Genomic DNA, 24,652 nt, shown 5'->3' on the forward strand with positions numbered 1-24,652 from the left:
GCAATGCTGTTCTAAGTTTAATGTAAATTGAGGAAATGAACAGATCATGAAATAGGCGTATGCATTTTCTACAATGCGTTTTAGACAAGGGAACAGGCTGGATTAATGAGAACTGAAACAAAAATTAGTTAACAATTAGACAGTAAGTTAATATTCTGTAAATAATGGCAACGAGATAATGGCATGACATTTCAATTGGCAGGGATAAGAGATATAAATCAAGGTTTTAATCTTTGAATCGCTGATAGATTAAAAAAATTAACTGAATTTCTTAATTCTTATTAGTTAGAAACATAGAAAACATAGAAATTAGGTGCAGGAGTAGGCCATTCGGCCCTTCGAGCCTGCACCGCCATTCAATATGATCATGGCTGATCATCCAACTCGGTATCCAGTACCTGCCTTCTCTCCATACCCCCTGATCCCCTTAGCCACAAGGGCCACATCTAACTCCCTCTTAAATATAGCTAACATTTAAAAATAAAATCTTGTTAGTCATGAAATGGTCAATTTCAGTGGCAATAGCACTATCCCTATGTATAGGGGCAGTCTAAGGTACGGTCCAGTGCAGGAAGATCCCTAGACGGACGGTCAAAGTGGCGCAGCGGTAGAGTTGCTGCCTTACAGCGCTTGCAGCACCGGAGACCCTGGTTCAATCCCGACTACAGGTACTGTCTGTACCGAGTTTGTACATTCTCCCCGTGACCGTGTGGGATTTCGTTGTCTCTGTACTGTACAGAGTACTGTACTGTACAATGCATTTCGTTGTCTCTGTACTGTACACTGACAATGACAATTAAAATTGAATCTGAATCTGAATCTGATTTTTCCGAGATCTTCGGTTTCCTCCCACACTAGATCTTCTTTGGTGTTGTGTAAATTGGTCGTGTGTGTGTGTGTGTGGTGTGTGTGTGTGTGTGTGTGTAGTCGTACACATTGTGTAGGTTAATGTGGCTTGGTGTATGTGTAAATTGTGTGTGTGTGTGTGTGTGTGTGTGTGTGTGTGTGTGTGTGTGTGTGTGTGTGTGTGTGTAGAGGATAGTGTTCATGTGAAGGGATCGCTGGTCGGTGCGGTCTCGGTGGGCCGAAGGGCCTGTTTCCGCGCTGTATCTCTAAACTAAACTAAAGACCTACCAAGCTGGCCTAATCCATTATACATCAGCAGCATTTTCCAAATAGTGACCCGACAACTCAGCTCCACCCTAACAATGTTGTTTTTACTGCTTTGCTGTTTCACAAAGTAGGTATCATATTTCTGGAAGATTAAATATATGCAGCGCGCCAGTCATTGGGCAGTCGTGATTTACGTTCCCACAAGGCATTTTCTACTCCCCATACGCAAACTTTTACAACAATCTGCCAATGGGATTAGAATAGAAACTCCCATGGAGTTTTAGATAGATATGCCATTTATTGTCACTATACATGTACAATGAGATTAAAAGCAGCTCGTACTCAGTGCATACATATAATTTAGTACAAAAAACAAGAAGCAGAAAACAAAACAAAAGGGGGAGGGGGGGGATAGGTGCACAATTCTGCGGCGCTATATACATATCTATAAAGGCAAAATGGTGAAGGATGAATAGGTAGTATTTTTAGGCAGAAGTTTAAAGATTATATTAAATATTTTTTTTTAAATTACAAATATTAAAAATTACAGTTATAATACACATTACAGTTCCAAATTTCAGTACGTGGATAGAATAGATGGAAGTCCGGGTGTTTTCCTTCAAATTATCTTCGCATTGTGAAGAATTTCCCACAGGGCCTGGGTAAGAAGTAGTTTTAGAATCAACCCAGGGAAGAATTCTGGTAGCGGAGGATAAATAGAGCCATTTAGGGAGGTGGCAGATCTGATCAGTCCCGCTTTCTACAAGTTTACAGATCTCAACTACCTGGATCTTGAGGCCAAATGGAAGAAACATAGAGGCTTCTGAAGAATTCACTTTTTATGAAAAGTATAATATTCATTGGTCCTCTAATAAAGTAATCCCTGCCTCCTGTATTCTTGATACCAGGACTGCTGTAGGTTCATTGCTACAGCCATCCGGGGGATGGATCTAGTCAATGGATATTTATAAGGCGGAGATTGACAGAATCTTGAGTAGTAAGGGTGTTATGGGGAGAATGAGGTTGAGAGGGAAAGACAGATCGGCCATGATTGAATGGCGGAGTAGACCTGATGGGCCCAGTGGCCTAATTCTGCTCCTAGAACTTGAGAACTTGCAGCAGACACCTCAAAGCACTAGGCTGACCCCATCAACGCTGCCTCCACAAACAGAACCATGAGAGATATAGATAGGATAGACAGAGCGATTTTTCCCAGGGTGGAAATATCATAGAGGGCCTAGCTTTAAGATGAGAATGTGTAAAGGAGATGAAGCATAGAAACAGGAGCAGAGTGTACGGCTTTTTGAGTTTTCCTGCTTGCTTTGCCATTAGATACGATCACAGCTGATCCATTGTCTCTCTTAAACACCACTATTGTATCTGCCTCCACCACCACCCCTGGCAGCAAGTTCTAGGCATCACTACCCCCTCCATAGATAAACTTGCCCCGCTCATCTCCTTTGAACTTTGGCCTTCTGACCTATGCCCTCTAGTCTGATATTTCTACCCTGGGAACAAAGTTGTGACTATCCATCCTATCATTGGCTTCCATAACTTTATATATCTTCGATCAGGTCTCCACTTAACCTCTGGCGTTGCAGATATACCAGTCCAAGTTTGTCCAACCTCACGTTGCAGCTAATAGCCTCTACTCTGGGCATCATTCCCAGGAATCTCTAAAGTCTTAACGTCAGTGGGAGCTGGCATCTTGTTGATGGCAGTGGTCTTGGATGGGTCCGGTCTGAGGCCATCACTGGTGAATACGCGTCTGACATAGTTGATCTCCTCAGGGGGTATGGAGAGAAGGCAGGTACAGGATCCTGAGTTGGATGATCAGACATGATCATATTGAATGGCGGTGCAGGCTCGAAGGGCCGAATGGCTTCCTCCTGCACCTATTTTCTATGTTTAAACATCTGCACGCTCCCCACAGCCTCCACGTACTTGCTCTAAAAGGGCGGCCAGGACTTTTCACGTCTCCTCTGACTCCTTGGGATTTTGCCCCAAAACCAACCATAGTGGAGAGGGAGCATCTGGGGTGTTAATGTGAATGTCAAACCCATGCAGTAGGAGCCCACAGGATCCACGAGCAAACCAACTCCAAAACTCCCCACCCACCGGCCCGTCGGCCTGCCTGCCTGATCAGGCACCTTCTGCCCCATCCATGGAAGAGCTTGTGGTTCCCATAAAGGCCTTGTCAGTCACCTCAGGACCCACACACTGGAGTGGAAGCAAGTTACCCTTGGCTCTGGGGGACTGCTGAAGAGTAGTCCGGTGAAGGAGTTGATGGCAAACACATCACCAATAAAGGTCAGATTAGCAGATGGATGAAGGGCAGAATTCTGGATGAGCATTAAACCAGACCACTCTCTATAGAATTACTCCTCATAAGTTTGATTTGATGCCAAGCAAATTCCATAGTTAACTTTTTTGTTGCTTTTCATTTCTTGTACACTATTTCCCTCCCCTCCCCCCCCAGACTATCTCTTACAATTAGATATTCCCTCTGTGACTCATTTCTGGATAAACCACCCTCAATCCCCATCCTCAATCCTCAGCCCTTCTAAACCTTTTCATTAGATGATAGCCTGTAACTCACCTCCAATGTCTATTATTTGATAAATATTACATACTATTCAAATCTTTCCACACAGTTTCCAGTCTGTAAATCTGAATTTTTAATCTGTCAGTATTTTGTGTTTCCGTGAATAGCTCTCTGATCCGATGTGACGACATGTAATTGTGCAATGACAGGAAATGCCGCTGTGATAGCTGATTGATGGAGTCCTCCCAATTTTGTTATTCATTTTCTTTAGTGCATATCAGGGTCGACATCTGGGAACTACAGAGTCTATGGCACTGCCTAACTCCACAAGGAAAAGATCAAAAGAGATTAAAATCACAATATGGCACTAGTGATAAATAAAATGTCTACTGAGTGCCGCCCTGTGATGTTTTATTAATTTGTGAAGTGGATCAGTCAAAGGGTGGCACGGCAGAGTTGCTGCCTTGCAGCGCCAGAGACCCGGGTTCGATCCTGACGACTGGTGCCGTCTGTACGGAGTTTGTACGTACTCCCGCGGGTTTTCTCCAGGAGCTCCAGTTTCCTCCCACAATCCAAAGACGTGCAGGTTTGTAGGTTACTTGGCTTCCGTAACATTGTAAATTGTCCCTAGTGTGTGTAGGATAGTGTTGGTGTGTGGGGATCGTTGGTCAGCGCGGACTCGGTGGCCAGAAGGGCCCGTTTCTGCGATGCATCTCTAAACTAAACTGCACATTGCTTGTCTGGAAAGGATCACTGGATGGATTTAAGAGAGAGTTAGATAGAGCTCTAGGGGCTAGTGGAATCAAGGGATATGGGGAGAAGGCAGGCACGGGTTATTGATTGGGGACGATCAGCCATGATCGCAATGAATGGCGGTGCTGGCTCGAAGGGCCGAATGGCCTCCTTCTGCACCTATTTTCTATGTTTCTATGGTACAGGATACAAGTGAAGCTCAGATAATTTACTAGCATAGAACTTAGAACAGCACAGGCCCTTCGACCCACAATATCCATGCTGAACATGATGCCATGATAAACTAATCTGCCTGCACCTGATCCATATCCCTCCATTCCCTGCATATCTATGTGCTTATTTAAAAGCCTCTTGAATGCCACTATTGTACATGCCTCCACCACCACTCCTGACAATGCGTTCCAGAAACCTGCTATCCTCTGTGTAAAAAATATTGCCCCGAACATCTCCTTTAGATTTTAGCCCTTGCACCTTAAAAGCTATTATACCCTCTCGTCTTTGACAATTCCACCCTGCAAAAAAAAATAATAATTCTGACTACCCTATATCTATCTATGCCTGTCATAATTGCATATATTTCTATAAGGTCCCCCCTGAATTTCCGGTGTTCCAGAGAAAACAATCCTTGTTTCCCCCACATCTCCTTGTAACTAATATACCCATTCCACATATTGATTGATTGAAGCCCGAAAAAATGTGAAATTTGTTGACTGATCCAGTGTCTAAAGTAATTGGTCTCACAATCTGCAAGGTTTAGTGTTCCATCCTGAAACGTTCAAGCCAAGAGGAAGTCATTCAGACCACAATTGCCTCTATTTGTGTTAACTTCGCTGAATGCACTTCTGTTCTCTCCCTGAATCCTTTTACATGCTTCCATTAATATTTTATGTTTTCTTTACATTAATTGATTAATGCCTCACAGTGATTGGAAAGGTCAAAGAGTGCCAGCTGTGTAGAAATGATGAACTGCAGATGCTGGTTTATACCAAGATAGACACAAAGTGCTGGAGTAACTCAGCGGGTCAGGTGCTCATCCATTGTCAGAGTGAGGCTAAACGCAAACATCATCTCATATTTTGCTTGGGCAGCTTACAGCCCAGTAGTATAAATACTGATTTCTCTCACTTCAGGTAGCCTTGGACATTCCCTCTCTCTTTCTCTCTCTCTATCCCTCCCCCACCCAAGTTGCACTAGCTTATTGATTTCACCCTTCAAACAGCTAATAACAATGGCCTGTTTCCTTTATCATTGTGACTTTTTTGCATATATTTTATTCATTGTTCTTTATCTCTCTACATCATCAACTACATCTCTCGGTTCCCTAATAACTAACCAGTCTGAAGAATGTTCTCAAACAGAAAAGTCACCCATTCCTTCTCTCCAGAGAATCTGCCTGTCCTGCTGAGTTACTTCAGCTTTTTGTCTCTATCTTAAAGTAAAACACCTTACTGTGTTGTGAAGTAAAAGCAGCATGTCCTCCATGCTGATTCCCCCAATCAACATCATCAAAATATAAGGTACACAAAAAAGCTGGAGAAACTCAGCGGGTGCAGCAGCATCTATGGAGCGAAGGAAATAGGCAACGTTTCGGGCCGAAACCCTTCTTCAGACTGATGGGGTGTGGGGGGGGTGAGGAGAAGAAAGGAAAAAGGAGGAGGAGGAACCCCAGGGCTGAGTGATGGGAGGAGATAGCCCAAGGGCTGAGGAAGAGGAGGAGACAGCAAGGGCTAACAAAATGGGAGAATTCAATGTTCATGCCCCAAGGATGCAGACTTCCCAAGCGGACTATGAGGTGCTGTTCCTCCAATTTCCGGTGTTGCTCACTCTGGCCATGGAGGAGACCCAGGACAGAGAGGTCGGATACGGAATGGGAGGGGGAGTTGAAGTGCTGAGCCACCGGGAGGTCAGGTTGGTTATTGCGGACCGAGCGGAGGTGTTCGGCGAAACGATCGCCAAGCCTCCGCTGGGTCTCACCGATGTACATCAGCTGACATCTAGAGCAGCGGATGCAATAGATAAGGTTGGAGGAGATGCAGGTGAACCTCTGTCGCACCTGGAACGACTGCTTGGGTCCTTGAATGGAGTCGAGGGGGGGAAGGTAAAGGGACAAGTGTTGCAAAATCTCATCAAAATATACATTGGTTTCATCATTATAATGTTTGTGGGACCTTGCTGTGCAGGAGGATAGGGCCACAGTGAACAGCCCTGTCTGCTATCCAGAGTGGGAAGTGGTTCGGCACAGCTGGGGTCACTAACTTGGGGCTTGAGGGAGCAGTGCTGGCCAGCGTGTCTCTATCTACCTTGGGAGTAGGAGTTTGGGAACAGTGGAGAGGGAAGGGAAGCCACTGCACTTTCAGGAGCTGCTGGTGGAGGTTTTTGGAGAGTTTGTTTAGGGGGTGGGGTCATAAGTGATAGGAGTAGAGTTAGGCCATTCGGCCCATCAAGTCTACTCCGCCATTTAATCACGGCTGGTCTATCTCTCGCTCCTGCCTTCTCTCCCGAGGGAACGAGCTGGCCTGTTGTAGGTCGGGCCCGAGTCTCCTCCTCCTCCCCGCTCACCTGCTTCCGACTCTCTGCTTCCGCACTCACCTGGAGTCGCGTCGTTCAAGGCAAAGATCTCTCTGGTTCAGGGTGGGAATGAGCCCGAGACAGGGGAATCTGGAGCCCGGTCGGAGCCCGCACCGATTCCCGGCCCTGTGGCTCTTCCCGCTGCTGTTACTTCCCGGTGAGTCCGGTCCGGGCGGCCGCGGCCCCGCAGCCCAACTTGGAGCAAACATTCCCCGGGTGTCCGGTGGCCCCCAAGTCGCTGCGGGTTCAGTTGGTCTCGGGCATTATTCCCCTCGATTCCGGCCTTGATTTCGTTTCAGTTCCTTTGATTCAGTCTCAAGGCACAGACCTGAAATGTTCCTCTTCTTCCGACCCCCCCCCCCCTCACGCCCAACACCCTCCACCCCTCCTCGTCTCCTATAGCCCACCCCACCCCCCCTCCTCCCCCCCCCCCCTCACTCACTAGCCCCCCACCCCCCCACCCCCCTCACTCCCCACACCCCCACTCACTCCCCCCTCCTCATTCCTCTCACTCACTTCCCCACCCCCACCCCCCCTCACTCCCCCCACCCCCTCCTCACTCCCCCACCCCTCACTCCCCCACCCTCCCTCCCTCCCCCCCCCCCCCTTCACTCCCCCACAGCCCCACTCACACTCCCCCCCCCTCCCTTCCTCTCACCCCCACCACCTCCTCACTCCCCAACCCCCTCCTCACTCCCCCACCCCTCACTCACTCCCCCCCCCTTCCCCTCACCCCCACCCCTTCCCCCCCTCACTCCCCCACCACCTCCTCACTCTTCCCCACCCCCCCTATAGTTGAATCTTTATCTTGGTGACGAATCCTGTGTCCCTCTCCAAACAGGTTCTGCTACTATTGAAGTTTCTTTGAAACCAACTGTTCAAGGTTTCATTGGAGAAGATATACAACTGAGTTGTAAGTTCAGATCCTCCTCTCCCATCACACAGCGTCTGACAGTGGACTGGTCTTTCCGGCCAGCAAAAAGCGGATCAAAACATGGTGTGAGTATCAAGGTTGATTATATTTCATATGCTCATAAATTCTAGGAGCAGAATTAGGCCATTCAGCCCCATCAAGTCCACTCCTGCATTCAATCAAGGCTGATCTATCTTTGCCTCTCAATCCCATTCTCCTGCCTTCTCCCCATAGCCCCTAACACCACTATCAATCAAGAATCTGTCAATCTCCACCTTCAAAATATCCATCGACTTGGCCTCCACTGCTGTCTGTGGCGATGAATTCCACATATTCACCGCCCTCTGACTAAAGAAATTCCTCTTCATCTCCGTTCTAAAGGTGCGTCCTTTTATTCTGAGGCTATGGCCTCTGGTCCTAGTTTCTCTCACGAGTGAAATCATCCTCTCCACATTCAGTCTACCCAGGCCTTTCACTAGTCAGTAAGTTTCAATGAGGTTCCCCTCATTTCCTTAGTTAACAACAATGCTACCTTTTTTTTGAGAATGTATTAACGTAACCTGAAACACTGGGATGTTTGCTCCTAATGTGTTTGATTGTATCTTTGAGGTCTTTTGAAGAAATGTCTATATTTCACCATCTTCCAGTAAGAAATGTGATGAATGTGTGGTAATTATTTGCAACATGTCTCCCATGTTGAGCATGTGTCTAATTCTAACATTCTCATGTAAGGCACTGAGAACCCAGAACTTTATCCAGAAAAGTGCTCTGGATCTACTGAACGTTCCCAAAGAGTGTGATGTGAAGCAGGTTCTGTTGTGGCTTTTGAGAGGGAATTGGATATAACACATGGCGAACATAATGTCGTAAACCTGCAGAGAAAGGACAGTGGGGGAGTTGGGGGGAGGGGAAGTAATGAACTCGCATTGAGATCTGCAACGGACACTGGGCAAATTGGCTTCGTCCTGTGCCATTACTATTCTATGATATATGATTTCAAGTCTTTTCGAACCGCAAGAGGCTGCTGTTACAATGGCAAAGCTTTTCATCAGTGGTGAAGCAATTCAGCACAACCTGTGCGAGACTATATAAATGCAAATTCATCGTTAATAATGCTAATCTGCTGAGTCGCTGCATTCTGCATCTCATCCACTGTGTGATTTTTTGTGTGTGTGTGTCACCAGCTGGCTGTGGTATTTGGCATTAAGCTCCATCCTTTGATGTTTTTTTGTTAGTGTTTGTTTGATTGCTCTTCCTTTTGTGTAATTGGCTCCTTCCTTCCTTCCTGAGGCCAGTTGTTGTATGACCACGTTGATGGTGGTCTTTATCAGAAGCTTCCTCTGCCCAGCTTGGAGACAGTGAGCCGCAGACTTGCTCGGTCTGCCCCTCTCCACACTGACGTCACATCTGCGTTGATGAAGGAGTGATGTTTTTTTCCCGTTTATCTCTTGTCTCAACAAATAGTGCTGCCATATATGGAAGATAACTTCTTCAACCGCAAGAAATGCAACACCTGTCCCTTCACCTCCCCCCTCGACTCCATTCAAGGACCCAAGCAGTCGTTCCAGGTGCGACAGAGGTTCACCTGTATCTCCTCCAACCTCATCTACTGCATCCGCTGCTCTAGATGTCAGCTGGTCTACATCGGTGAGACTAAGCGGAGGTTGGGCGATCGTTTCGCCGAACACCTCCGCTCGGTCCACAAGAACCTACCTGACCTCCCGGTGGCTCAGCACTTCAACTCCCCCTCCCATTCCCAATCCGACCTCTCTGTCCTGGGTCTCCTCCATTGCCAGAGTGAGCAACACTGGAAATTGGAGGAACAGCACCTCATATTTCGCTTGGGGAGTCTGCATCCTGCGGGCATGAACATCGAATTCTCCCAATTTTGTTAGCCCTTGCTGTCTCCTCCCCTTCCTCAGCCCTCGGGCTGTCTCCTCCCATCCCCCAGCCCTCGGGCTGTGTACCTATGGCAGATAACTGTTTGATAATTGAGGAGGAGAGAGGCTGATGGCAGTGGGATGCAGCAGAGACTCGCTGTTTTCACGGAGTAAAGGCTTGAGCTCTGGCTCGTATCCAGGACCTTCTGACACAACATTCAAGATTCATTTAATTGTCACATGTGCCAGATGGCACAGTGAAATGAAATTCCCATACAGCCATACAATAAAAATAAAGAACACAACACACTATAGAATTTGACATAAAACATCCCCACACAGCAGAATCACAGTTTCCCACTGTGTGGGAAGGCACCAAAGTCAGTCTCTTCCTCCACTGTTCCTCGTGGTCAGGGCCTCCCCAAGCCCTCCACAGTTGCAGCTACGGGCGGCCCGATGTCCAGGACTGCTCGCCGGGGTGATACAAGTCCGATGTCGGGGCTGCGGGACGTCCTCATTGGCGTGGACACCAGAGTCGGCCCCCTCCTACCGGAGTCGGCAGCTTCCAAAGTCCGCAGGCCACGCCGGGTGGAGACTGCCGCTGTAGACCCTCTGCAAGGAGCCCCAGGACTCCACGATGTTCAGCGCCGCCCGCGTTGGAAGCTCTCCGCACCAGAGCTCCACGATGTTGGAGCAGCGGCCCAACGCTCCGGAGCTCCAAACGGCGACCCAGGTAGGCATCGCCCGCTCCGCGGTGACTCCAGCGCTGCGCCGCCGCTGTAGCAGCCCCGGTCTGGTTCCCGGTCCCCAGCAGGAAAGGCCGCTCCGATCCAGCTGGTTGGCCGCGAGGTGGGGGGCGAGGACGCGACTCGGAGAAATAGTCGCGTCCCTGCCAGGAAGAGACTGGGAGACGGTTTCCCCCTTACCCTGCCCCCCTCCCCCACATAGAAAAGTAAAGGTTTCCCCCTAAAACAGACTTTGGACTAACTGAAAATTTAAAAAAAGATAGAAATGACAGACAGGCTGTAGGTAGAGGCTGCTGCCAATGCAGCGCCCCTAGAGAACTAGAGGGACATCATTGTGCCATTTGATAATTGGGCTTGTTGGAATTGGAAGCGAGAGGGTACTACACTCCGAGGAGCTGCGTGGGACGGTCTCTCTAAGTACTGCTTCTTCAACATTGCAGTGCCTGTTCAAGGGGCAAAGCACTGCTCCTTCATTGAGGTTCCTGCGATAGTCCAGCAGACTGACCCTGGGCCATTGGAAGGGGCGTGGACAGGGAGAGCAACACTGTGGGAGGGGCAACACCGATAGAGGGGCCGTCAGTGCCATCCCTCTGGCGGTGCTATCCAATGGACAATGCTGCGTCCAGCGTAGGAACAGGCCCTTCAGCCCTTCATGTCCGTTCCAAACATGAAGTCGTCAAACTAATCACCTGTCTCTTTCTGTACTGTCTGACTATTGGGCCAAACATGAGCAAATAGGGACTAGCATGGACAAGGCATCTTGGTCACTGTGGGCGAGTTGGCCCCCATGCTGTGTGACACCTCTCCCTACACACGATCCATGTCCTTCCATTCCTGCATATTCACGCCTCTCCAGAATTCTTCAATTCCCTGGACACTACCCCTCCATGCTCCAGACTGCCAGGTTGCCCTCTGATGATCGTGCTGCTCCTCAGTGCTGTCTCTCTGGAGTCCTACAGTCCCTCCGCACGGCCCCTCCAACAAATGCCCCCTGATCACCCTCTGTCGTGCTTGCCTCTGCTCTACAGGGCTATTGAGTGGGGCCCTGGTAACTGGCTCTCCAGTCCAGCTCATTCCCAAACTTCATGAGCTGACAGAGGATTTACAATCCTATTACAATCAAAACCGCCTTGTGTTGAGGAGCTGTAAAACACTCCACTTTACAAGCAGATTGTTTTACAGCCTCATCAGTTTATAACAGCATGGTTATTTGTTTGCTAACACTGGATGCTGAAGGATCAGCTGCCCGCTGGTCAAACACCAAACAACTGGTGCGGTACATCGTTGGGGTGGCACAGCAGTAGAGTTATGCCCCTGTCCTGCCTTAATTGCTGCTTTAAGGTGCCAGAAACCCAGGTTCGATCCTGATAAAGGGCGCTGTCTGTACGGAGTTTGCACGTTCTCCCTGTGACCGCGTGGGTTTTCTCCAGGTGCTCCGGTTTCCTCCCACACTGTAAATTGTAAAATTGTTCCTAGTGTGTATGATAGTGTTCGTGTATGGGGTGATCGCTGGTCAGCACGGACTCAGTGGGCCGAAGGGCCTGTTTCCACTCTGTATCAAAGTACACAGTGCTCCTCTTATAGAGTCCACATCACAAGATTAGACATTGTACAGCCAGAGCTGAACACACTTCTAGGCATCTGCATACAATGGTGTCTTGTGCTTCTTGTGCTTCTTGTACATGGTGGTGGAAAGATTGGTGGAAACAGGACAGCGACAAGAATGCTCTTTCCTTGACCCCAGTACAGTAGTGGGGTGTAGTGTCTGTGTGCAAGGGGGGGTGGGGGGCATATACAGGAGCAGTGATGCCCCATGACAGTGAAGAGATTTTGAGAAATGCTCATGTGATAACTCATGGATAACGCAAATACATTTTATTTTAATATTTTGTTTCTTATAATTCCACCCATCCTTTTTCTCCAGAGATACTGCCTGACCTGAGTTACTCCAGCACTTTGCGCCCATTTGGGCATTAACCAGCATCTGCAGTTCTTTGTTTCCAAATAAAGGCTGGTTTGTTCTTGTTTAATATCCCTTCATCCCAGCCACAGTGAAGTTAGTTCACAACTGAGGGCACAGCTAGCTTCCTGGTTGTTTTGTGCCAGCATCACAGAGCAGGGGACTACCACCCATCAGTTTCTTGTTAGTGGATCTGTGTGAAAACTTGTCTGAACGAGCAAACATCAGCGTACTATTCACAGAATCTCACCATTTCAGCTCTTGATTTCAATCTCACAATTTCATCTTGTATTCGAGGCCAGCAGTTTCAAAACTGCTGAGAGGAATTGACAGGGTCATAGTAACTTCCTGGTTTTTCCTCTTACCCATCCTTTGGGAACTGGGAATTGGCAGAGGATGCTCACATTCCAGTTCACCCATGCATGTTGCTCTCCTTCACACAGAAATTATGGAAAAACTTCCATCATTCTCTCCGATATTTCTCCCTCCCTCAGAACCCCCAATGTAAACCATCCAGTGATTCAGATTCAGATTCAATTTTAAACAGTGTACAGTACAGAGACAATGAAATGCATTAACCCGTGACCCGTACGAAATTACCTTCCGTCCCATCTCCTGGCTTGAATAACAACTCTCACCAACATTCTCCACACCCTCCCCCTTTGCTCTTTGGCTGTGAAAACACAGGTTACTCGAGCCAAACCCATGTGTCCAAACCCATGCTTCACTCCCTATCTTGTTCACTGTCCCTGTTTAAAACTTTCAATCAATTGTCCCAGTGCATTCTTGCTTTTTCTCATCCTCATTTTGTAAATTTCCTTTACCTCTGATCAACTCCTTACTGTCTCCTAGAGTCATACAGCACAGATACAGATTCTTGTGGCCAACCAAGTCTATGCCCACATATACTCATACATTAGTCAGCATTAATTCCTCCCACATTATCAGTTCTGCATATACTGAGGAATAGCTAGGATAGACAGCCGTAGAACATAGAGGAGTGCAGCACAGGAACAGCCCACAATATCTGTGCCGAACATGATACTAATAACACCTCTTATATAATCTCCGTATATCCCTCCATTCCCTGCTTATCTATACATCTATCCAAAAGTCTCCTAAATGCTGCTATCATATCTGCCTCAACAGTGCGTTCCAGACACTCGCCACCCTCTGTGTAAAAGATTTTCCCCCCATGTCTCCTTTAGACTTTCCCCCTCGCACCTTACAGCTACGCACTCTAGTATTTGACTTTTCCATCCTGGGAGAAAGGTTCTGTTTGTTTAAGAAGGAACTGCAGATGCTGGTTTACACCGAATATAGACACAAAATGCTGGAGTAACTATGCTGCTGTTCTGTTTGTTTCCCCTATTAAAGCCTCGCATCATTTTATAAATAAATACATTTTATAAAATGATTTTATAAACTGAACCTTTTCCCGGGATGTAAATAAATAATACGGTGCTAGAGGGTGTAGCTTTAAAGTGAAAGGAGGAAATTACAAAGGAGATGTGCAAGGCCAGTTTCTTTACACAGAGGCTGGTGAGTGCCTGGTATGTGCTGGTAGTGGCGGCAGAAATGATAGTGGCATTAAAAGACTTTTGGATAGAGCAAGGACTGGAGAGATGTGGATTGTGTGCATGCATAAGATTTAGTCTGGGCATCATGCTGGGCAGACATTGTGGACCGAAGTGCCTGCCCTGTGCTGTACTGTTCTATGAGTGGCTTTTTATTCCACTTGTTTAGTTTAGAGATACAGCACGGAAACAGGCCCTTCGGCCCAACGAGTCCACACAAACCAGCGATCTTCACACACTAGCACACCACACTGCACACACTAGGGACAATTTACAATTTTACCAAGCCCATTGGCCTACAAACGTGTACATCTGTGGAGTGCGGGAGGAAACTGAAGCATCCGGAGAAACCCACGCAAGTCACGCACGGGGAGCGTGTACAAACTCCATACAGACAGCACCCGTAGTCAGGATAGAAACTGGGTCTCTGACACTGTAAGGCAGCAACTCTACCCATTGCGCCACCGAGCCACCCTTACTTAAGTGCTTAATCATGATTAATGTGGATACTTGATACATTTTTTTGTTAGAATAATTTTTAAAGGTGCACCTTCTAAGGATCCATTCCAGGATAACATTTGTCCTGGGACAATCCTTACCCTCCTCGTCCCTCCATCAGCACCCAGATCCCACACATCCATTCACGAGTGGCTTCCTATGAGGTTCATCCATTCACCTCGCCTGCTTGGCGCCAATCAAATGAAACTTGCACTCAATGGCAGAACAGAACCCATCCGATGGGAATGGGGAAAGGACATGAAGCCCACCCACACCATTCATGGACCTCTCCTACATAATGCTGATTGAGAAGGTATCATATGCCAACAGGGATGAGTATGTGCTGAGACTCGAGTTTTCTGTCAAATAGTTGAACCCTGCAACCCGTGTCCCATTGTGAAGCCATCAACATATCAGCAATCCATTATTATTTAACAGCTAGTTTTAGATTGCAATTAATTGTGACTTCATCTCAAAATAATTTGCAATTAGCTCTTTTAATCAATTGAGGACCCCATCTGTTACATTGTTTCAAGTTTGCTGTAACCATCAAAATCACGTTCTTAAACAGGTTCATCCCGATCAATATTCCTGATTTGTGCCCCTTCTTATTTATTTTTTAATATTTGGTGATACCATGCAATTTTGTAGATTAAAAAAAAACTGAGCAGGGGCCCTATTTGTTGAGGTGCACTATGTTTTTCAGTCGAGCATTCTTGTCCGTCAATGACTGCCCTGCTCTGTCCTCTCCTGTAATGCACTGCCCTGCCATACATTGCCACTGCTCTAGAGAGCTGTCTCCCTCATCATTGCGTGGAGCATTGGGTTAATGTTCAATGAACTGGAGACAGTGGCAGTGCATTTCTCCCGTGTGGCACATGCGCCACCCAGTGGTGGTATTTTCTATTGCAGTTCGGAGTGCAAGGTTCTGAGTTCACAACGTTAACCTCTAGGTCTTAAGGAACGAACTGCAGGTGCTGGTTTAAACCAAAGATAGGCATAAAAGACTGGAGTAACTCAGCGAGTCAGACAGCATCTCTGGAGAAAAGGACTAGGTGATGTTTCTCAGAGATGCTGTCTGACCCGCTGAGTTACTCAGGCCTTTTATGTCTATCTTCGATTGACATCTCAGTGTTGGAGTAACTCAATACACATGGATAGGTGCCATTTTCGGCCATGACCCTTCGCCACTGCGTTTGTGATGGGAGGTCACTATTGGACCCGTATCTCTGGCGCTGTGAGGCCGCAGCTTTACCAGCTGTGCCATCGTGCCGCACCTGGTTGCCCAAGGTCGGCACTGGAATGCTGTAGGCAGCCAGCGGTGGCATCACCATCATGGGAGACGATTGCTCTGTGGCTCGGCGGTGGTGGGTTGAACTGAACCTTCGTCACGTTGCCACTCTCTCCCTCCACAGATCCTGTACTACCACTCCGCGGTGTTCCCTGCCGCACAAGGCCCATTGAAGGATCGAGTCCTGTGGAACGGGAATGTTATGAACGGCAATGCTTCCATCGTCGTGAAGAATCTGACACTGGTCGACAATGGGACGTTCAGTTGTGTGGTCCAGAACCCGCCGGATCTCAGCAGTTTTGTGCCGACTACTGTACTCACCGTCATCAAGAGAGGTGAGCAACTCGGAGGGAGTGGGAGGGGAAACATTTTGTAGCTGCTTGTTAAATGTTGAGGGTATGATCCCTACAAACTCCGTACGGGCAGCAACACCAGATCGAACACGGGTCTTTTTAGTCCGCTGCCGTAAATCAACTTATTAATAAATTGAGCTGGGAAGTGGGAAAAAAACTTTATAAAAGAAACACAATGTACTGGGGTAACTCAGCAGATCAGGCAGCATCCCTGGAGAACATGGATAGGTGATGTATCAGGTCGGGGCCCTTCTTCAGACGGGGAGTGTAGCTCACCAACATCAGTCTGAAGAAGGGTCTCAACCCAAAACGTCACCCATTCCTTCTCTCCAGAGATGCTGCCTGTCCCGCTGAGTTACTCCGGCATTTTGTGTCTACCTTCAATAACAGAGGATGCATGTTAAGGAAAATAGTTTCAAAATGAAATCAAAAAGTACACGAGGAGAAAAAGAATAAAAAAACTGAAAACCTGTGACTTAGTAGTTTAGTTTACTTTAGAGAAACAGCGTGGGAAGTGGCCCTTCAGCCCACCGGGTCCGTACTGACCAGCAATCCCCGCACATTGTCACTATCCTACACACACTGGGGACAATTTACAATTTTGCCGATGCCAATTAACCTATCAACCTGTAGGTCTTTGTAGTGTTGGAGGAAACCAGAGCACCTGGAGAAAACCCACGCAGGTTACATGGAGAATGTACAAACTCAGTACATACAGCACCCGTAGTTAGGATTGAACCCGGGTCTCTGGCGCTGTATGGCAGCAACTCTACCGCTGCGCACCATAGAAGGAATGATAGGAGGTGTACACTTTCCGTTTGGGCTGAATGGCCTGTTTCTGCGCAGTGTGTTCAGTGTAACTTCAGCCTTGCTTCTCTCTGCACAGAGATCCCGTTCCGACTGAGTGTGGTGGTGGTGCTGATGCTGTTGGTGGTCGTCCCCACTCTGCTGGTGGTCACCCTGCTCCTGGTGCGGACCGCCAAGAGATTTGATATCTGCGGATCTAACGGCAGCAAGTCACCGATTGAGGTGTTGGAAGGGTAGGTACAGAAACGGCACCGGGGCTTGGTGTCGAGAACCGGCTGTTTGCCGTTATTGAGCAAACCGGCAACTTCCCTTCCAAAGCCCAGAGCACTTTCTGACCAGCAAGTTGCTGTAACAAATCAGGTCATACACTGCATTAAACTGCCCTACACTGCCCTACACTGCCCTACACTACACTACACTGCATTATACTACACTACACTGCATTACACTACACTCCACTGCATTACACTGCACTGTACTGCACTACACTGCACTACACTGCACTACACTACACTGCATTATACTACACTCCACTGCATTACACTACACTCCACTGCATTACACTGCACTGTACTGCACTACACTGTACTACACTACACTGCCCTACACTGTACTACACTACACTACACTACACTACACTACACTACACTACACTGCACTGTACTACACTACACTGTACTACACTACACTACACTGCACACTGTACCACACTACACTGCATTAAACTGCCCTACACTGCCCTACACTACACTACACTACACTACACTACACTACACTACACTACACTGCACTGTACTACACTACACTGCACAGCATTACACTACACTACACTGTACTACACTGCACTACACTACACTGTACTGAACTACACTACACTACACTGCCCTACACTACACTACACTACACTACACTACACTACACTGCATTACACTGCATTACACTGCATTACACTGCATTACACTGCACTACACTACACTGCACTACACTACACTACATTGCACTGTACTACACTACACTACACTGCAACTCACTACACAACACTGCACTACACTGTACTACACTACACTACATTGTACTGTACTGCACTACATTGCACTGCACTACACTACACTGCACTACACTACACTGCACTACACTACACTGCACAGCACTACACTGCCCTACACTGCCCTACACTGCACTACACTGCACTGTCTCGGGGATCTGGGGTGGAGGGTACTACACAAAGGAGTCCCATGCAAACTTTCTATCCCGGTCCACACACTCGCCAGCCGCCTGCCTCTTTTGCTGGCTGGATGAGTCTGTGTTCCATGTATACATGGAGTGTGTGAGGTTGCGGCCCCTGTTCCAATATCTGAAGGGGTTACTCCTTGCCTTCTGGCTGCACTTCACACCTACTATTCTCATCTTTGGACACCCTGTGTGCAGGGGAGAGGATAGTGGTGAAGATGTCCTGGTTGGACATGGAGATAGCAGCAAATCCCACTGTCCTGACATTCCTTCCCCTTCCCAAACACCATTCCCTTTCCAGATACCTCCACATGAACACGCCCAACCCTCCTTGCCAAACTCCTTTGCACCCAAACCCCTTCTGCCCCTGGTGCTTGGTAGGTGTACAGGGGGTTCATTTACTCTTTGGTCAATGCCAACGCTACTTTTCTTCCTTAAATATTACGTTTATTACTTTGAGGAAATTAATTTTGCTCTTGCTACGAATTACTAACCCTGACTGAAACTCTCTTCCTGTACAGAGACGGTGATGCCTCTGTTGATGATTTGAGGAGCGGTTGTTGCAGGCGATGCGTTGCGTGTTTGCAGGTGGGTGCCAGCACGAACCGTCCAGAAATCAACCCCACCCCCACCCTCCCTCCTCCAACCCCCACCTCCCATTCGGGATTGCCCCTGAGAGGGGGCAGGGGTCAAGGGTGAGATTAGAGAGAAGGGGGCGAGGGGAGGTAAAAAGGAGGCAGGAAGGTAACTGGCTGGGGAAGTGCGGGGGAGATGGGAGAGAGGGCATGGTTGGTGCATCGGATGTTCCTCGGACTGCCCCGTGGTCAACCTGTGCCCAACATTGCTCAGTAGCTGAATTCTATGCTACGGAGTCAGCACAAGTTTGTGGTGAGAACGGCAAAGAGCAGAGATGAAGGAACGCTGCATCCAAGCACAATCCAATGGCAACTTGTAACCCATCACACCAACATCACGGATATGTGCAGGGAAGGGCATGGAAGCCATGTGGTGTAGCGGCAAGCTTGGCTGTATCATCGCCTACACCAACACAGTCTAGGGCAAGACTGCAATCCCACATTTCTTTAGCTGTAGTGAGTCCGGGCCTGTGATGGCAGGTTAATGTATGAACTGTGAGGAGCCCTGTGCATTATTAGTATTCAAAGCATAGTTTCAAGAGTGTTGGTAAAGAGAGGGTTGACTGGATCAGATATATAGTCCTTTGTTGAAGGCCATTCAGCCCATTGCATCACTGTTGTGTTGAGAGCAATTCCATGTCTCCATCGATTTCTTGGCATCCTATTCATCACACTCTGATTTTCCTACTACCTCCCTAAACCAGTGGTAATTTAGAGTGGCCAGTTTTGGGATGTGGAGCCAGGGCCCCGGGAGGGAAGACACTCGCGGTGATGGGTAGAACGTGCAAACTCCACATTGACGGGTGGTGATACCATCTGCCGAACCACTCTGCCACCCTGTGGCCAACCTGTGTCCTACACTGCTCGGGGATTGTTTGCTGGAGCAGGGTAGATAGAGCAAGCCTTGTATCACCCTATTTCATACCTGCGGTGGGTGTACCAGCACCTTTCACTGGCAATTTTCCAGATGATTTAATTTAATTTCATTTCATTTATTGTCATGTGTAGCGAGGTACAGTGGAAAAGCTTGTACATGGTTACATTCAAGCCATTCACAATGTACGGTTACATGTTACGGGAAAGCTTAGTGCAGGATAAAGCCATGTAAAGTCCGGTCAAAGGTAGTCCAAGGGCCTCTACTGAGACAGATAGTAGTTTTATTGTTCTTGTGGTTTCTTTTTTTCCAGGATTCCGACGAGGAAGATGAGGATTTCCATCATTTTTACCCCACGTCAGAGTCGGTTACATAGCCTGAGGTGGTCCTTGTCTCAATGGGTGTCCCCTGATCAGTGTCAGGGAGGGAATCATCTTTCTGTCACCGCTCCAGCTAATGCATGAGTAGGGTGGGGGTGGGTCGCGTGACATCCTATCTTCTCTCTCGTGCTTGCTCTGGTAAAAAGGATGAATAAATATGTATATTTTTAAATTGAGGGGGTGCTAATTCTACAGTGAGATTTTACACTGGTTAGCTCTATATCCAGTTTTTAAACCACAGAAACGTATATGTGAATACGGAGCAGATCCATTATATCTATATGTACGAGGCCTACTCTGACATTCAGTCAGACATGGCTGATCTTCTGCAACTACATATCTTTCAGATAGGCACATGGATATGCAGAGAATAGAGAGAGTGCTGTGGATCACATCTAGGCGGAGGATGCCATCATGTTTGGCATGGACATTATGGGCTGAAGGGCCTGGTGCTGTGCCGTACCCTCTTTGTAGAAACAAGGGACCTGCAGATAGTCTTGCAGCACGGAAACAGGCCCTTTTAACCCAACCTGCCCACATCAACCAATGTGTCCCATCTACACTTACACCCACCTGCCTGCATTGGGTCCATACCCCTCTAAACTTGTCCTATCCATGTACTTGCCCAAATGTTTTTTAAATGTTGCTATAGCACCTGCATCAACCACCTCCTCCGACAGCTCGTTCCAGAAACGCTAGTTTACAAACAAAGAGACACAAAGTGTTGGAGGAACCCAGTGGGTCAGGCAACAGCATCCCTGGAACATGGATAGGTGATGGTTCAGGTCAGGGTCCTCCTTCATATATGCCTATGGTATCAACTCATTTCACCATGTTCTCCCTGGTGACCTGCCCTTGGTACTCAAGCCCATGGATGGGCCTATACGTGATTTGTGACCTTGCCAAAGCTTTGCACTTTGCGCTAGAAATCCGATAATCAGGCAGCCTGGGGACTTTGGTGATTCTGGATTTAGGTTTTTTTCCCCCAGATTATTGGATGTTATTCTTTTAATATGCAGTCCCGCATTTAGTTCACTATTTGTGCATGTCACACAATGGTGAAACAATTGTTTCCGCGAATCCTGTCAGTTTAAAGGGAACAGGAAGTGTACATACACTCTGGTCCCCCACAACAAACCTACCCACATTCCCAGCCCCTTGTGTTCCTGACCCCACACCCTGGCTTTGGCCCACACCATTCCTGTTCCCTGGACCCAGTTCTAGACTAATGAGTGAGTCAGATGCCAAACCCTCAGAGTTTCTCAACAATTAAGCTGTAGGATTATTGGAGTCTTGTCTGTGGAAAGGTCTAGAACATTAGCGGAGGGACATGATATGAATTTCTCCGAAATCTGTTTAAAAAGGACACAAAGTGCCAGAGTAATTCATCTCTGGAGAACACGGATAGGTGATGTTTCACGTAGGGACCCTTCTTCAGACTCCACCCTTCCTGAGGTCATCTCTTGCCGGCCCTGTTTTGTTCTGGCCTTCCTTATCTTTTAGTTTGGAGAAGGGTTCTGACCTGAAACGCCACCTATTCCTTCTCTCCAGAGATGCTGCCTGACCCACTGAGTTACTCCAGCGTTTTGTGTCTATCTTCATAGTGATCCAGGAGCTCAGTGTTTAATGGGGGAGTTGGCATCCGTTTTATAGATACACACGTATCACCCCAGGCAACAGCAATACATGAGCAATGATGAGTGGGTTAGGGGTTGCAGTCGCTAAAAGAAGAAGCTAAGCTTTGTGTAAATGTCGACTGCAGCATTATTACCTGAAGTTGTTGGTCTCCATGGTAACTTCGGAAGAGGGCAAAGATCAAGTGCTGTTCCTCAAGTTCACCTTGACCTTCACAATACAGGTCGTCCCATCACCTGACTTGTGCAAAAACGCACAAACAAACGAGCTCCATAATATGATTAAACTCAAAAGTCCAACATATGTACATTTCTGTATAGCAGAACTAATTTCCTCTCTTTCACCACCTCTAGTAATTGTTCAGTCCTGTCCGCCTTGTGTGCTTTTGATGCCACTCATTGCAATACTGCAGAAATATGGCTGAAATATCAGGGGATTTTGTGCATTCTGCAATTTATGGAAAATTTGACGTCCGTAAAAACAGCAACCAATCCCTGGAGTTGAGCAGGTTGAGCAGCATAGTGTGTGTGTGTGTGGGGGGGAGAAATAGTTAATGTTTCAGGTTGAAACTAGGGCAGGATAGTGTATGGATCGGTCGGTTTGGACTCGGTGGGCTGAAATGCCTGTCTCAATGCTGTATCTCGAAACTCTCCTGCTGCTCCCTCAATCACAGTCATATCTTTCTGTTCATTCCTCCCTCTCCTTCCCCCCTCACTCCCTACCCTAAACTCAGTCACAGACAAGCATTTCTCATTTTTGTTCATTTTCACGAAAGGTCAACTTGAAACATTAACTCCATTCCCCTCTCTAGCATGCTGCCTGATCTGCTGAGTGTTACGTGCAATTTTATGCTTTGTATTTAACCAGCAGCTATTATCTGTCGTTAGTCTGGATATTATGCTGAAAATTATGATATTTGTATTTATTTCCATGCAGTTGGGTTTTATAATGGTCCTTGTAAATGAAATAAAATGTAACTTAAATATAATTGTAATTTATTTTATCAGCCAAGTATGAAAACAAAACAAGTGTGTAAATCATAGGAAGACTTTGATTTGCCAAACAGTCACAGCAAGAAATCAGCAAACACGCAACCACATAAACATTTAACATAAACATCCACCACAGTGGCTCCTCCACATTCCTCATTGGGATGGAATGCAATAAAGCATTATCTTCCTTCCTCCTTTTTCTCCCGGGGTTGGGGGAGTTGAACCATCTGCAGTCAGGGCGATTGAAGCTCCTGCAGCCCGCGATCGAAGCCCCCGTGATCGGGGCGGTAGAAGCTCCCGTGGTTGGAGCTCCCGAAGTCGGTCTCTAACCAGGGACCGCGAGCTCCATGATGTTAAAGTCCGCAGTTGGAGCTTCCGAGGACGTTCCCCAGCAAGAGGCCGCCAGCTCCACCATGTTCGGCCGCAGTGCAAACGGAGATACGGTAAGGAAAAAGTTGCATCTCCATCGAGGAAAGAGCTAAAAAAAGTTTCCCCCCTCCACATAATACTAACTAAACAACATTTAACTATAGACTAAAAATCAACAAAGAGCATCGAAGAGACAAACTGTTGGCGAGGCAGCAGATGTACGGCGCCACCCAGTGGAATATAGTGGGTTAAATTTATGTAGTGTAAGTTAATTTACTAAATAAAAAATACAAACTAAAAATAAAAGTGTGTACTAAAATGATATTCAATATAATAAATATTAATTTTAAGTAGGTGTGTAGAATGTGTAAATTTAATTCATTTCAGTGTTGAAGGAGATGAGCAGGCAGACTTTTTAACACAGAAGGTGGTGTGTGCCTCACACACTACAAGGAGTGCTGCTGAGACAAATGTGATTGGGGCAATTAAGAGACTTCTAGAGAGCCACTTGAATATGGGGGAATATGGATTATGTGTAGGCAGATAAAAGTTGGTCTTGGCGTCATGTTTGGTACAGACATTGTGGGCATTTGACAAAAATGGGCCAAAGAGCCTGTTTCCGTGTTCTATAACTCTATGATTGTTCCTGTGCAAAAAGGAACTCCAGATGCCGGCTTAAACCGAAGATAGGCACAAAAAGCTGGAGTAACTCAGTGGGACGAACGGCATCTCTGGAGAGAAGGAATGGGTGACGTTTTGGGTCGAGACTTAGAAGAAGGGTCTCGACCCAAAACATCACCCATACCTTCTCTCCAGAGATGCTGCCTGGCCCCGCTGAGTTACTCCAGCTTTTTGTGTCTATCTATGATTGTTCTTGCGTCTTACTGCTCTTGGTGACAGAGAGTTTAAACACTGAACAGGGAAATTACAGATTCATGAATGTCTATCACACTGTCAAAAGCTATCACACTGACATCAGATATGTTGTCAGGGAAGCTTATTCATAGCCAGCGTTGCTTCATGTTTGGTGCTAAAGTTACTCATTTACACAAGCATTGGTAATTCAAATAGTGTCGAAGGGGAAAACAGCTGGCATCAAATGATGAAGTGATGCAACAAATCAGCCTGCGGTTTTCATTGACATCATTCCTGCTGAGTCTTTGTGTTTAATTTCCCCATTTCTTAATTTGGGTAAACCCAAAACAAACTTGCATATGGAAAATGGGCTTACGTGTTGATTTCCAAGTATCATCCTTTAACATTTTCCAAACTATGAACAGCTTTAATACAGGCTTTCAATTCATCTGCGGTATTATCTTCTGAAACTGCTGGTTGTATTTGACAAGTATTAATTTCAAGAGGTACACAAAAGTGCTGGAGAAACTCAGCGGGTGCAGCAGCATCTATGGAGCGAAGGAAATAGGCAACGTTTTGGGCCGAAACCCTTAATTTCAAGAGAGCTTGTACACAAAAGCAGGGATGTAATGCTGAGGCTCTATAAGGCACAGGTAAGGGTGCATTTGGAATATTGTG

General features: G+C 47.1%; 1 protein-coding gene across 1 annotated transcript; it reads left to right on the forward strand.

Moving 5' to 3' along the window:
* Positions 1-6,937: 6,937 nt before the first annotated feature.
* Positions 6,938-22,746, forward strand: LOC129712377 (myelin protein zero-like protein 3). The gene is made up of 6 exons (XM_055660748.1): positions 6,938-7,136; positions 7,821-7,978; positions 15,969-16,179; positions 17,084-17,237; positions 18,756-18,822; positions 20,057-22,746. Exons 1-6 carry the CDS (start codon positions 7,049-7,051, stop codon positions 20,117-20,119), a joined length of 741 nt encoding a protein of 246 aa, XP_055516723.1. The 5' UTR covers positions 6,938-7,048; the 3' UTR covers positions 20,120-22,746.
* Positions 22,747-24,652: the final 1,906 nt, after the last annotated feature.

This window comes from Leucoraja erinacea, chromosome 32 (assembly GCF_028641065.1).
Source record: "Leucoraja erinacea ecotype New England chromosome 32, Leri_hhj_1, whole genome shotgun sequence".
Taxonomy (NCBI): domain Eukaryota; kingdom Metazoa; phylum Chordata; class Chondrichthyes; order Rajiformes; family Rajidae; genus Leucoraja; species Leucoraja erinaceus.